This window comes from Salvelinus fontinalis, chromosome 27, assembly GCF_029448725.1.
Source record: "Salvelinus fontinalis isolate EN_2023a chromosome 27, ASM2944872v1, whole genome shotgun sequence".
Lineage (NCBI taxonomy): Eukaryota > Metazoa > Chordata > Actinopteri > Salmoniformes > Salmonidae > Salvelinus > Salvelinus fontinalis.
Window position 1 is genome coordinate 19572695 of NC_074691.1, and position 15059 is coordinate 19587753.

Genomic DNA, 15059 nt, shown 5'->3' on the forward strand with positions numbered 1-15059 from the left:
AAATTATGGACATTGTCGAACAAAACAAGCATTTATTGTGTAACTACGATTCCTGGGAGTGCATTCTGATGAAGATCAAAGGTAAGTGAATATTTATAATGCTATTTATGAATAATGTTGACTACCCAACATGGCGGATATTTCTCTGGTTGGTTTGGGCTCTGAGCACCGTTCTCAGATTATGCTTTTTCCGTAAAGTTTTTTAAGTGTATCTAAAGTTCCATGCATAACACTTGAATTTATCAACATTTATAATGAGTATTTCTGTGAATTCATGTGGCTCTCTGCAAAATCATAGCATGTTTTTGAACTACTGAACATAACACACCAATGTAAAATTAGATTTTTGGATATAAATATGCAGTTTATCGAACAAAACATACATGTATTGTGTAACATGAAGTCCTATGAGTGTCATCTGATGAAGATCATCAAAGGTTAGTGATTCATTTTATCTCTATTTGTGCTTTTTGTGACTCCTCTCTTTGGTGGGAAAAATGGCTGGGTTATTCTGTGACTTGGTGGTGACTTAACATAATCGTTTGTGGAGCTTTCGCTGTAAAGCATTTTTGAAATCAGACACTGTGGCTGGATTACCGAGAATTGTATCTTTAAAATGGTGCCTAATACTTGTATGTTTGAGAAATTTGATTTATTAGATGTCTGTTGATTTGTATTTGTCGCCCTGCTATTTCATTGGCGGTTTAACATACATTGGACAGGTTTAACATACATTGGTTAAAAGACACAAGTCACAAAATGAAATGAAATTCAGCAATATACCCCATTATTCTGACTGGTAATACATTAGAAAGCATACTCATTTTTGTGATTTTTTTGTGTAATTATGAAGAAAAATATTTTGTCTGGTAAAAAAAAATCAGAGTGGCTGTCAAAGTGGCTGGTGGACCAAAAATGTCATTGGTTTGTGATAACAGTTGTTATTGTCACAGCTACTACAAAGGTCAACATGGTCACCACCATTATAACCGTGGTCACTAACCTCTGCAACATGACCAGCCATAGGAGCAAAATCCAAAGCCCCTCTCTCGCACGCGTTCTAAGTTTTCCCTCTATCCCTTCTTTTCTCACTTTCGTCCCATCACTGTCAGATAATCCTGTAGTTCTTACCTCTTGGACGTCCTCCGGGTTCTTTCTGGAGATGATCTGAGCAGGAAAGAAAAAAAGGGGTTAGGATCAGCAAGCAACCTTAAGCCCCACCACCATCATCGCCACCAAAAGTTATTCTTCTTCATTGCACTACAGACCGAAAATGGGGACCCTGGATGGATGGGCCTTGTAGAACTGTAGTAGACATTCCCTGTTCTGCTGTGGAGAGCGGAGTCATTCACAGATAGCGGAGGGGGGTTCAGAGTTCTAGCCGCTGGACAATGAGGACATTATACAGCGACACGGTGGGGGAGCAGTGCACAAACGAGATGTCACCACACGAGCGCGCACACGCACGCACGCACAGGGCACTATACATACACACACCACAAAGGGCAGCAACTCCAAGATCGCTGGATGAAGGAAAACAGCTTTATCAAAAGGCACACAGACAACCTAAACATTTGTTTGCGCTACCTTCAATAAAGAGTCATTGGTATCATGGAAAAAAATAACTGCTATACAGACATTATAGCATATTATAAACCGGGTGGTTCGATCCGCAAATGCTGATTGGCTGAAAGCCGTGGTATATCAGACCGTATACCATGGGTATGAACAAAAATGACTTTTTTCTGTTCGAATTACATTGGTAACCAGTTTGTAATAGCAATAAGACACCTCGGGGGTTTGTGGTGTATGGCCAAACAGCTATATCCAGGCTCTCCGAGTTTGTCATGTTCACTGGACGTGGTAACTTGTCCCAGGCCTGCTGCTTTCTACTCCCTCTCTCTAGGGTACCTGCCATCTCGAACTCTGAATGCTCGGCTACAAAAAGTCAACTGACATTTACTCCTGAGGTGCTGACCTGTTGCACCCTCTACAACCACTGTGATTATTATTATTTGACCCTGCTGGTCATCTATGAACATCTTGGCCATGTACTGTTATAATCTCAACCCGGCACAGCCAGAAGAGGGCTGGCCACCGCTCAGAGACTGGTTCCTCTCTAGGGTTCTTCATAGGTTCCTGCCTTTCTAGGGAGTTTTTCCTAGCCACCGTGCTTCTACATCTGCATTGCTTGCTGTTTAGGATTTTAGGCTTGGTTTCCGTATAGCACTTTGTGACATCGGCTGATGTAAAAAGGGCTTCATAAATCAATTTGATTGATTGTCTAAGAACACTCCTTAGCCGTGGTATATTGGCCACATTTTTTACCAGCATGTCACATGTGCAACCAGAGAAAAAAATTCAAACACCAACTTTACTCCACACACAGAGATGCATACAAAGCTCTCCACCGCCCTCCATTTGGCAGATCTGACCATAATTCTATACTCCTGATTCCTGCTTACAAGCAAAAACTAAAGCAGGAAGCACCAGTGACTCGGTCAATATGGAAGTGGTCAGATGATGTGGATGCAACGCTACAGGGCTGTTTTGCCAGCACAGACTGGAAAATGTTCCGGGATTCATCCAATGGCATTGAGGAGTACACCACCTCAGGCATCAGCTTCATCAATAAGTGCATCGACGACGTCGTCCCCACAGTGACTGTACGTACATATCCAAACCAGAAGCCATGGATTACAAGCAATATCCACATCGGGCTAAAGGCTAGAGCTAACGCTTTCAAGGAGCAGGAGACTAATCCGGACGCTTAAGAAATCCCGCTATACCCTCAGACGAACCATCAAACAAGCAAAGCGTCAATACAGGATTAAGATTGTAGTAGGATTCACCGGCTGTGACGCTCGGATGTGGCAGGGCACGAAAACTATTACGGACTAAAAAGGGAAACCAGACGCGAGCTGCCCAGTGACATAAGCCTACCAGACAAGCTAAATGCCTCCTATACTCGCTTTGAGGAAAGCAACACTGAAGCATGCACGAGAGCACCAGCTGTTCTGGACGACGTGTGATAACGCTCTCGGTAGCCGATGTGAACAAAACCTTTAAATAGGTCAACATTCACAAAGCCGCTGGGCCAGACGGATTACCAGGACGTGTACTCAAAGCATGCGCGGACCAACTGTTAAGTGTCTTCACTGACATTTTCAATCTCTCCCTGACCGAGTCTGTAATACCTACATGTTTCAAGCAGACCACCATAGTCCCTGTGCCCAAGGAGGCGAAGGTAACCTGGTACTGCCCCATGGCACTCACGTCAGTAGCCATGAAGTGCTTTGAAAGACTGGTCATGGCTCACATCAACAGCATTCTCCCGGACACCCTGGACCCACTCTAATTCGCATACCACCCCAATAGAGCTACAGATGATGCAATCTCAAATCGCACTCCACACTGCCCTTTCTCACCTGGACAAAAGGAACACCTATGTGAGAATGCTATTCATTGACTACAGCTCAGCGTTCAACACCATAGTGCCCACGAAGCTCATCACTAAGCTAAGGACACTGGGACTAAACACCTCCCTCTGCAACTGGATTCTGGACTTCCTGGCGGGCCGCCCCCAGGTGGTAAGAGTAGGCAACAACACGTCTGTCACGCTGATCCTTAACACTGGGGCCCCTCAGGGGTGTGTACTTAGTCCCCTCCTGTAATCCCTGTTCACCCACGACTGCGCACCAAACACGACTCCAACACCATCATTAAGTTTTCTGATGACACAGTGGAACAGTGGTTCCTTCTTTAAAAGTAGCGTCATACTGCGGCACACCTTTCCTTTCTGTGAATTCACAGAATTCTATGGCACATCCTTAAAATGTCTGCCATTTTTTCTGTTACTGCAAGTTATTGCTAGTTTGACCACCAGAGGGCATCTTTGAGAAGCATTTGATAGTATTCCATATTGGCATTACCAGAGAACGTAAAACCTTTTTTGTAATAACATTGTATATGGGATTGATTTAAATGTGGCTTAACTTGATTAATATTATGGTGTTTCTATTCAGAGAAAAACTAAAAACTAAACCCTTAGGGTTTCCGTTCGGATGGAATGGAAAATATGGTGCTGTACAACGTTACGGTAGAGAGTAGCCTACAGGAGTGGAGGATTCTAAATAGTTTACCTTCATTAGACAACTTTGTTCCCATATTCGTGTAAATCAGTGATATTTATTCCCATAGTAATTTGTTATGGATCCATAACTAAATCAACATCTGCAATTTGAAAGAGTATTTTTTTATCAATATTTTATTAACGAAATGTGTTTATTTGTTTATTAGGCTACTGTGCAGTCTACAATACACACTGTAGTAAACTTGGGAAAGTGCCTAAATCCTTACATAAAGGAGAGCAGGCCAAGTCTGTACTACAAAATGGAGACAGTGTTATTTCATAGTTGTGGAAAATAGTAAAAATAAAGAAAAATCCTGAAATGAGTAGGTGTGTCCAAACTTTTGACTTGTACAAGCTTAATTAATTTGATGAATATTATGGTGTTTCTATTCCATGAAAAAAAAAAAAACATGGGGGTCACCATTAGGATGGAACAGAAAATATGGCGCTGTACAACGTGGCGCTCATAAATTCAGAGCATTGTCAGATTGTCTGTTTGTAAAAATCAGACCGTTTCGCTCTCGGAGCGCACACTGGATGTTCGTGCCGAGGAGTAAGGTTGATTTGAGCGTTCTGGCCTTACAACGGCAGTCAAGCACCCAAGCTAACATTGGCTAGCTTGCTAGCTACTTCCTAGACACAAATGAGATCACGCTGACCATTTTCCGGCCATATTGAACTGGTGTTCAGCGCTCGTAAATGTATTATTCTGCACTCTGGTACACTCAGACGAGAGTGCTCTGAAATCGATGTAGATAGCCAGAGCGGATTTACGAAAGCACCCGAATGTCCATTGAGAACGCACAACAACTATAACATTTAGCTAAGCTAAGAATGACGGGAATAATCAAGTCAATAAACGTTGGATAGTTAGTTAGACATCAAACTTGCCAGTATATTAACTATAGGCTAACTACTAACGTTAGGTAGCTAACTAACATACCGGTACATAATGCTGTAATATGCTCTGTGGTTCGTAAGGACAGCGTAGCTATATTGTCAGAAATTGTCAGCCAACATAACAAATTGTCAGCCAACATAACGTGTAAGGTAACTTATTTGAAAGGTCATTACTTTATTACATTGAGCAGCAAGCTACCCCCTGGGCATCAGGGCAAATCTGGTCTGTGATAGGGGGGGTTCACAACTAGCTCGACTATTCTTTAGTAAAGCTTGAATAGTCTATTGTTCAGCTATTATCCCCTCTCCCCAACTTGCAACAAATTGTTGTTGTTCCCATCTTGTTCATCATTCTGCGCCTGAGTGGCTCGCTTGTGGGCGTGCTGGCAGGATATTGTAGCATTTTCGGTTGTGCGTCAAGAATTCTGCATACAGTAGAGAGTTTGTATGAAGGTGTGGTTATTCACAGACAAATTGTTACAGTGGGGAGAACAAGTATTTGATACACTGCCGATTTTGCAGGGTTTCCTACTTACAAAGCATGTAGAGGTCTGTAATTTTTATCATAGGTACACTTCAATAGGCTAATTTTCAGATTTACACCACATAAACGCAGCCATTTTCACTGGACTATCTGTTGCTGCCAAGTCATGGTTTCCCTGGGGGTTTGTTAGCATTGCAATAACCAAGTGGTGAGACATATAGCCCTCTATATTTAAATGTTTCAGGTTCACTCTGATAGGTGTCTGGGTCACATACAGTATCTTCTATTGACATTATCTTCTATTGTTTGTCCTCATATGTCTGTTTTTCAGCATAAAGTACTCTGCAGCCACTTCGTGTGGACATCAGGTGAGACCACACACACAATAACAGTCTCCTCTTCTTCACTTCATCCCTCTCCCCCTTCTCCCTAAATCCTCTAAGTTATATCAGCGATTTTGGTGAACCCGTCCCTCATCTGAACTGGCTGACACAGAGGGCACTGCATTATAATAGGTGAGAGGTCACTTGGTTGGGTCAAAAATAAGTATTATTAAAGAGATGCTTTACATTGAAATACAGACAGAGGTTTTTATATGACCAAATGCATAATGAGTGCTCTAACTCCCCCTTGTGGTGGTCTGGAGCAATGACGCCGGGACGCTGGGTACCTCTAAGTCCCGCAGTGCAAGCTCGCAACTTTTAAAGGAGGAAGCACTGTAGGCCTGATAACCAACAATGATGAGACAGCCTATAGGGAGGTCAGAGAACTGGCAGTGTGGTGCAAGGACAAAAACCTCTCCCTCAATGTGAGTAAGACAAAGGAGCTGATCGTGGACTACAGGAAAAGGCGGGCTGAACAGGCCCCCATTAACAGCAAAAGGGCTGTAGTGGAGTGGGTCGAGAGTTTCAAGTTCCTTGGTATCCACATCACCAACAAACTATCATGGTCCAAACACACCAAGACAGTCGTGAAGAGGGCAAAACCTTTCCCCCCTCTGGAAACTGAAATATTTGGCATGCGTCCCCAGATGCTCAAAAGGTTCTACAGCTGCACCATCGAGGTGCACCACTGGTTGCATCACCGCCTGGTATGGCAACTGCTCGGCACCTGGCTATAAGGCGCTACAGAGGGTGGCGCGAACGGCCCAGTACATCACTGGGGCCAAGCTTCCTGCCATCCAGGACCTATACAATAGGCCAGAGGAAAGCCAATAAAATTGTCAGAGACTCCAGTCACCCAAGTTATAGATTGTTTTCTCTGCTACCGCACAGCAAGCGGTACCGGAGTGCCAAGTCTAGGACCAAAAGGCTCCTCAACAGCTTCTACCCCCAAGGTATAAGACTGCTGAACAATTAATACAATTGCCACCGGACAATTTACATTGACCCTCCCCCCTCCCTTTTGTACACTGCTACTTCTCGCTGTTTATTATCTATGCACAGTCACTTCACCCCCACCTACATGTACAAATGACCTCAACTAACCTGTACCCCCGCACACTGACTCGGTACCGGTGCCCCCTGTATATAGCCTCGTTATTGTGTTACTTTGTATTACTTTTTGTTTTCATCTACCTGGTAAATATTTTCTTAACTCTTCTTGAACTGCACTGTTGGTTAAGGGCTTGTAAGCATTTCACGGTAAAGTCTAAACTTGCTGTACTCGGCGCATGTGACAAATAAAGTTTGTTTTGACTTTAGCGTTTTTTGGGGTAACCTAAGTCCAAAGAGCGTAAAAAAATATGTTTTTTAAATTATTATTATTACTTTTCAGGATAGAAAAACACTGAGTTTAAACTTAAACCACTAAAACCAGATATAAAGCATGTAGAAAAGATAATGGACATATACCTTTTTTTGGAATATAACATTTGAGAACTAACAATCACCCAAATAAAAGCTAGACAGTCAGAGAATTGAAAATGCAAAAAAAATATCAATTTAGCAATATTCATTTTATTATTATTGTCGAGCAAAAGAACAGCAATAGACATGTCAAAATGCAAAGAATTACAGGAAACTAGCTTTAAAATTGTTACATTTTCTCTCAGCTGCATAGCAAAATGTGTAGAACTGCAGGAAATGAACTTAAAAATGTACTAAATATCTCAGCTCCATGGAGTAATAGTAGAATTACAGGAAATTGTCTTAAATGCAAAAATGTCTCTACAGCGCAAAGTTGGGGGCCTCAAATTCTTTCTTAACTGTAGCCGCGCAAACGACCAATTATGCTCATTGCCCTGCCCTCTGCCACGCCCCCTGTCACACCCACCTCCTAAGCCCATTTCTGATACAGAAAAAAACTGCAGTAGTGGGTATGGAAGCATCTATTTATTCATTCTTTCTGTCCCTCTCCTTAGAACATTGTGGGCAGACTGACGACTCATTCTGTCTGATAGTGTCCCAGTTTCAAAACCCTGTAGTGTTCTGACCTCCTGCACCACTCACAGTGACAGAGCCAGACAGACGGACAACGGAGGAAATTATATAAAGATTTCTCTCTCCCATCAGCACCTTTGTGACAAAATCAACCCTTTTTCATTTGTATAGGTGCACGTGTCTGACACTGAACTGGTTGTGTGGTATTGTAGCCATTGGAAAAACATGATATAGTTCCCTTTGGAGAATAATCTCTGATAGTTTTTTTACTTGCTATATTGTATTTACTTCGCCACCATGGCCTTTTTATATTTTTATTTATTTATATATATATTTTGTTTGCCTTCACCTCCCTTATCTCACCTCACTTGCTCATATTGTATATAGACTTATTTTTCACTGTATTATTGACTGTATGTTTGTTTTACTCCATGTGTAACTATGTGTTGTTGTATGTGTCGAACTGCTTTGCTTTATCTTGACCAGGTCGCAATTGTAAATGAGAACGTGTTCTCAATTTGCCTACCTGGTTAAATAAAGGTGAAAAAAAAATAAAAAAATAATAAAAACATCTGTGTTGCTGGGATGTGACCATTCTGAATCGGATGTGAAATACAAACTAAAAGGTAGAGCGGCAACATCTCTGGGAGTGGGTCTGGATGCAACGATGATGATTACTTTTGCACAATGGGTAACTTTGGGTTGTTGCCATGGACTTCCTTTTGCTACACAATAAATTGCATAAACTGCAGTTTCTCTCATGCTGCATAGACATACTTACTGAGACTGATTAGTAAAATGTATGCAACTAGATGCCCCAGTATCTGTGTATTAGAAATGTCGACGATGAATGAGTATGACGTGTCTCCTCTCTAACACTCAGGAAGCTCTGATTGAAACTCCCATTAGACAGCTCTGCAAGCGTCACGGCCAGTATGTACTTTGTACTTCCAAATAAGGTCTAAATTAAACTGTATAAGCACTCACGTCCCAAGGATTCTGAGGAGCAAAAACCTTACTGTTAAGCATAGCTCGAAAGTCTACAACAGCCCAACACATTAGGTGTCGAGGATCAGTGGTGCAAAGTACTTAAGTCGTTTTTTGGGGGCAACTGTACTTTACTATTTATATTTTTGCTAACTTTTACTTCACTGCATTCCAAAATAAAATGTACTTTTTAATCCATACATTTTCCCTGACACCCAAAAGTACTCATTACATTGTGACTGGAAAATGGTCCAATTCACTTATCAAGAGAACATCCCTGGTTATCCCTACTGCCTCTGATCTGACAGACTCACTAAACACAAATGCTTCATGTGTAAATTATGTCTGAGTGTTGGAGTGTGCCCCTGGCTATCCGTCAAAAAAAAAATTATTAAAATGGTGCTGTCTGGTTTGCTTAATATAAGGAATTTTAAATGGTTTATACTATTAGTTTTGATACTTAAGTATATTTTAGCAATTCCGTTTACTTTTGATACTTAGGTATATTTAAAACCAAATACTTTTAGACTTTTACTCAAGTAGTATTTTACTGAGTGACTTTTACTTGAGTAATTGTCTATTAAGGTACTGTATCTTTACTTTTACTCAAGTATGACAATTTAGTAGTTTTTCCACCACTGCCAAAGAGGCATTTTTCAGCTGCTTGTACATTTTTTCGGTTGCTTGACCTTTTTGGAAGTACAAACCAGCCATAACAGGAGTAAATTAAGATAGTTACTCAGCGAAACACCATATTTGGTGAGTAACTAAAGTATTTTGACATTATAACGCATGCGGAGTTATCTAATGGAAATTTGAAATGGGGGCTTCCTGGGCTTTAGAGAGGAGACACGTCATACTCATTGTCGACAGCTCTAAAGGCTTGCACAGATACTGGGGCAGCAGTAAGGTAGACTTATAAGTGGCAGCTTCTTACTGGTCTCATGATTGCACACTTCAGTTAACTAACTGTTATTGACAATAAAGCTAACTGACGTTAGCTAACTACCTAGTTAGCATATAGTGTTATGACAGAAGGTGGCATTCAATGTAATCTCCTCTCTTGATCTTGTTATCACCGAGATTGGCTAACTAGGCAGCTTTCTATCTCCATTGTCAGACATAAACGAGCTAGTTATTAGTTAGCGCAAGCTAGGCACTAGTTTGACAGCTAGTTAGTTAACGTTAGCTGAATAATGGGAGCAAGTTAGCAGGTGAACTGAAATATGTCACACATATTAGCAGCCAACATAAGGTTTACAATGTCGTTATTTATCAACTACAACATATCGTATGAATAGTATTTGCAGTTGTAGCTACGACAGGATAAAACAACAATGATAACGTTAGCTAGCTAGCTGCTAACTAACGTCACGGTAGCCGCCTGTCAACAACACAGCCTCTGTCAACTTACCCTTGCAGTGACTTTGTACACTGTATAGCCTTTCTTATGCTTTTTAGGGTCCGTAACAGTATAAAAACGTGCGAGTTCTCCTCGTTCCCGCTGCGATATCATTCTGATTGAAGCATAGCCATTAGCTAGCCAGCTGATTCCCAGTCTAAAAAGCCGGGGCTGCTTTGCTTCGTTCCAGATAGCCGCTGCTACACAGAGATAGAACAAAGAGCCAGATAATTCACCGGATGTAGGAATGTGAAGTATCCGGTGGGCGTTTCCACTCACAACCAAATATTGGGACGAGAATAAACCCAACAACTGTGGTCAGCAGTGGAAGAATATGGAGTGAGATGGATTTTTGCCGACATTCAGATAATTTTCTCATCGATGAAACATTTAATCTCCATACAGTTTCCAAAACTGTTTCCGAAACTAAAATCTGTAACAAACAGTTTAAAAAATGTGTCGTTTAGGAGTGCCAGGGCGAACTGAGTTATTGCACACGCACACTTCAAAGTAGGCGTTCCCTAACGGAAATATGCGAATAAATGCCAATAGGATCTCATTAGTTCGTGCTTGCATGGCCCACTATGACAGATTTTTATAACTATCTTGCGTTAGTTATTCAAATCTTTGGCTGCAAATTGCAAAATGACACGCCGAAAGATCGGCCCCTCAAAGTCTTCTTCGGTACTATGGCAGTCTGCAAACAAAAGTTAGAGCTGCATTCCCACACCAACTGGACCAGGGATGAAGGGATACATTCATAAATTAAAAGTAAATTCCATTACAGGAAGATAAAAAATAACATTAATTCACAAAAACTAAAAAGTATTATCAGGAAAAATCTTCCCACTCCTTCAGTCATTCAATAACTCAAACTTCCCTACTCAGACTGGGACTACTTGAGACAGTACTCCATGGAGCTCTTCAGATGTGAAATCTTTTAATCCCAGATATTGTTCAGCTGCAGAAACAATGATGTCGATCTTTCTTGACTTATTTCAAACTTGAGCAGTATTTACTACCATCTCATCTCCACCCGCTCCTGCAGCTATTTCCACAGCCTGCGACCTTCTTCACCCTTACAGGTAGTCCCAATGTGGAGATGCTTTCCATTGCCTGTCCAGGCTGTCCAGCATAGCCACGCATTATAACATAGAAGAAAACCCAAACATCCCTTGTCTGTCACAAATACTGAATACAATTACATTTGAACTTACTCTGTCGATAGTCTGTGGGGTTGGTTCTTAATCGGGTTGAAATTTGACAAAGACCACTTGAAACCCGTGAACCCCAAGGGACTCAGATTAACATTAATAACTTGGTTATTTCAAGAAGGATAGAGAGGAAGGCTCCACACCACTTTCTCACTTGAGTATCTTATCTTTCTTCTGATAATCTCATTTTGCTCTTTTGTAGCTTTGTTATTAAGTGTGTGTGTGTGTGTTTCCTATCCCTGTTCACTTCTCTCCCTGTAGGTTGTACAGACCCTCCCTACCCCTTGGCTACAACCCTTCTAATTTAGTGTATCCTGCTCGCACAACCCATGTTGAATTTCTAGTCCCCGGCAGCGTTTGGAACTGCCGATTTGCGGTCAAGAAGACTGAGTTAATCTCAGCCTATGTTGCCCATCAGTCCCTACACCTTTTGGCTCTGACAGAGACATGTATTACCCCAGAGAACACTGCTACTCCACCTGCTCTCTCGTTATCTGACTATGTATTCTCTCATAGTCCAAGAGCATCTGATCATTGCGGGGGTTGGCACAGGGCTACTTATTTCTCTCAAGTGGAGATTTTCTATTTTCCCACTCTCACCTGTCTATCTCCTCATTTGAATTCCATGCTGTCACTGTCACATGTCCACTCTATTGCCTACCAGGTTCCCTTGGAGTGTTAAATTAGCTTGACATCTTGATAAGCTGATCCTGACGATGGCTCACCACTCATCGTACTGGGCGAATTCAACCACCCGACGCCTGACTTCGAATCATTTCTTTCCACCTTTTTCTTTTGTACATTGAGACTTGGGAAGTTAAAATATGGATGTGTCAAGTATGACCCAGGATGACAGCCTCACACCCAAACCTCCCCGACCTCCTGCCCAATGGGCTCAATGCTTCCTTCAATACTCCCCACTTAGTAAACAGTTCGATCACATCATTGGGGGCGCGTCTGAAGGTCTGATCTTCCATCAGAGCCACGTAGTACCTTTCTAGACAATGTGCCGGATGGTAACTATAGATGTGGCGGATGTAACCAGTGTAACTTTACGAACAAATGCACAATGTTTAATCACCCTATTACGAGCAAGGCCATTAAGGTTAAGGGAATCATTACATGTCTCACATAAAAAATGGATATACCTGATCAAGTGTATTTGTGGTCTATGCTATGTAGGAAAAACAAAACGAGCTCTGAAAACAAGGATAGCAGAACACAGGAGTAATATCAGGACTAGAGGTTGACCGATTAATCAGAATGGCCAATTAATTAGGGCCGATTTCAAGTTTTCATAACAATTGGTAATCTGCATTTTTGGACACCAATTATGGCCGATTACATTGCACTCCACGAAGAGACTGCGTGGTAGTCTGACTACCTGTTACGCGAGTGCAGCAAGAGCCAAGGTAAGTTGCTAGCTAGCATTAAACTTATCTTATAAAAAACAATCAATCTTAACATAATCACTAGTTAACTACACATGGTTGATGATATTACTAGTTTATCTAATATCTCTTCCTGCGTTGCATATAATCGATGCAGTGCCTGTTAATTTATCATCGAATCACAGCCTACTTCGCCAAACGGGTGATGATTTAACAAGCGCATTCGCGAAAAAAGCACTGTCGTTACACCAATGTGTACCTAACCAACAGCAATATTTAGACTTAGGGATGCCACCCGTTAGATAAAATATGGAACGGTTCTGTATTTCACTGAAAGAATAAACGTTTTGTTTTCAAAATGATAGTTTCCAGATTTTACCATATTAATGACCTAAGGCTCGTATTTCTGTGTGTTATATTATAATTAAGTCTATGATTTGATATTTTGATAGAGCAGTCTGACTGAGCGGTGGTAGGCAGCAGCAGGCTCGTAAGCATTCATTCAAACAGCACTTTCCTGCATTTGCCAGCAGCTCTTCGCAATGCTTGAAGCACAGCACTGTTTATGATTTCAAGCCTATCAACTCTCGAGATTAGGCTGGCAATACTATAGTGCCTATAAGAACATCCAATAGTCAAAGGTATATGAAATACAAATGCTATAGAGAGAAATAGTCCTATAATTCCTATAATAACTAGAACCTAAATCCTCTTACGTGTGAATATTGAATACTGATGTTAAAAGGAAACACCAGCTTTCATATGTTCTCATGTTCTGAGCAAGGAACTTAAACGTTAGCTTTTTTACATGGAAAATATTGCACTTTTACTTTCTTCTCCAACACTTTGTTTTTGCATTATTTAAAGCAAATTGAACATGTTTCATTATTTTTTTGAGACTAAATAGATTTTATTGATGCATTAAGTTAAAATAAAAGTGTTCATTCAGTATTGTTGTAATTGTCATTATTACAAATATATATATAAAAATCGGCTGATTAATTGGTATCGGCTTTTTTGGTCCTCCAATAATCGGTATCGGTATCAGCGTTGAAAAATCATAGTCAGTCCACCTCTAATCAGGACCCTTGACCAGAGAAACCCTATAGCTGCGCATTTCATGGAGTCTCGTCACAACATTAGCTCTTTGAGATACATTGGCATCGAACATGTTTAGACTCCTGGGGGGGTACTGATAATCTATTATTTAGAAGAGAATTGTATTGGATTCACCATTTGTGTACCATGTCTCCTAGAGGTCTGAACCAAGAGTTTGATGTCAGACCATTTCTTACATGAATATGTCACTTTGATTTGTCTTGCCTTCCAGCTTACCCACTTGGTATTTTTGTAAATATATATTATTTTCTGGAACTACTACATGTACACATCTCAATGTTATTAAATTATTAGAGATACACAAATCATTTTTGCACCTGTAACCGATGTGAAATGGCTAGCTAGTTAGCGGTGGTGCGCGCTAATAGCGTTTCAACCAGTGACGTCACTCGCTCTGAGGACCTTGAAGTAGTTGTTCCCCTTGCTCTGCAAGGGCCGTGGCTTTTGTGGAGTGATGGGTAACGATGCTTCGAGGGTGGCTGTTGTTGATGTGTGCAGAGGGTCCCTGGTTCGAGCCCAGGTTGGGGCGAGGAGAGGGACGGAAGCTATACTGTTACATTGATGCCGTGACCCGGATCGCTGGTTGCTGCGGAAAAGGAGGAGGTCAAAAGGGGGGTGAGTGAAATGTGTATATTCTGGGAGCACTCAGTTTGTTGGACCAGACAAAGATCTGTTTCGGATCGGAACATTGTCAGTAAATCGGTGAATTGGGAGCTTTAACAGTGTGCGGGCCTTCTTGTTCTATACTTTGACCTCACTCTTTCCCAGTCCCCTACCACTCACAAGGCATGCAATATGCTTGACCTCATCTTTACTATAGGCTGTTCACCTACAAATCTCACTGCAACCTTCCTCCAGGTCTTTGATCACTACTTTGTTTATTTTTCTCACCATTTCTCCTCCAACTCTACCCACTCACCCCCTACCCAGATGGTCATGCACCAATCTTTCCTCTCTCTCTCCCACTACGCTCCACTTCTATCCTATCATTTCTCCCTTCTGCTAATTCATTCTCCCTACTGTCTCTGCCTCTTCGATCCTACTCTCCT

The 15059-nt window shown here is 41.5% G+C and overlaps 1 protein-coding gene across 1 annotated transcript in view; it reads right to left on the reverse strand.

Annotated features, from left to right (window-relative positions):
* Positions 1-10532, reverse strand: part of rps6kc1 (ribosomal protein S6 kinase polypeptide 1) — a 47637-nt gene extending 37105 nt beyond the window's left edge. The window contains exons 1-2 of the mRNA XM_055885166.1: positions 10299-10532; positions 1132-1167 (exon numbers count right to left, since the gene is read on the reverse strand). Coding sequence (XP_055741141.1) covers positions 1132-1167; positions 10299-10400 — 138 coding nt within the window. The 5' untranslated portion in view covers positions 10401-10532. The remainder of the gene's footprint in view (positions 1-1131; positions 1168-10298) is intronic.
* Positions 10533-15059: the final 4527 nt, after the last annotated feature.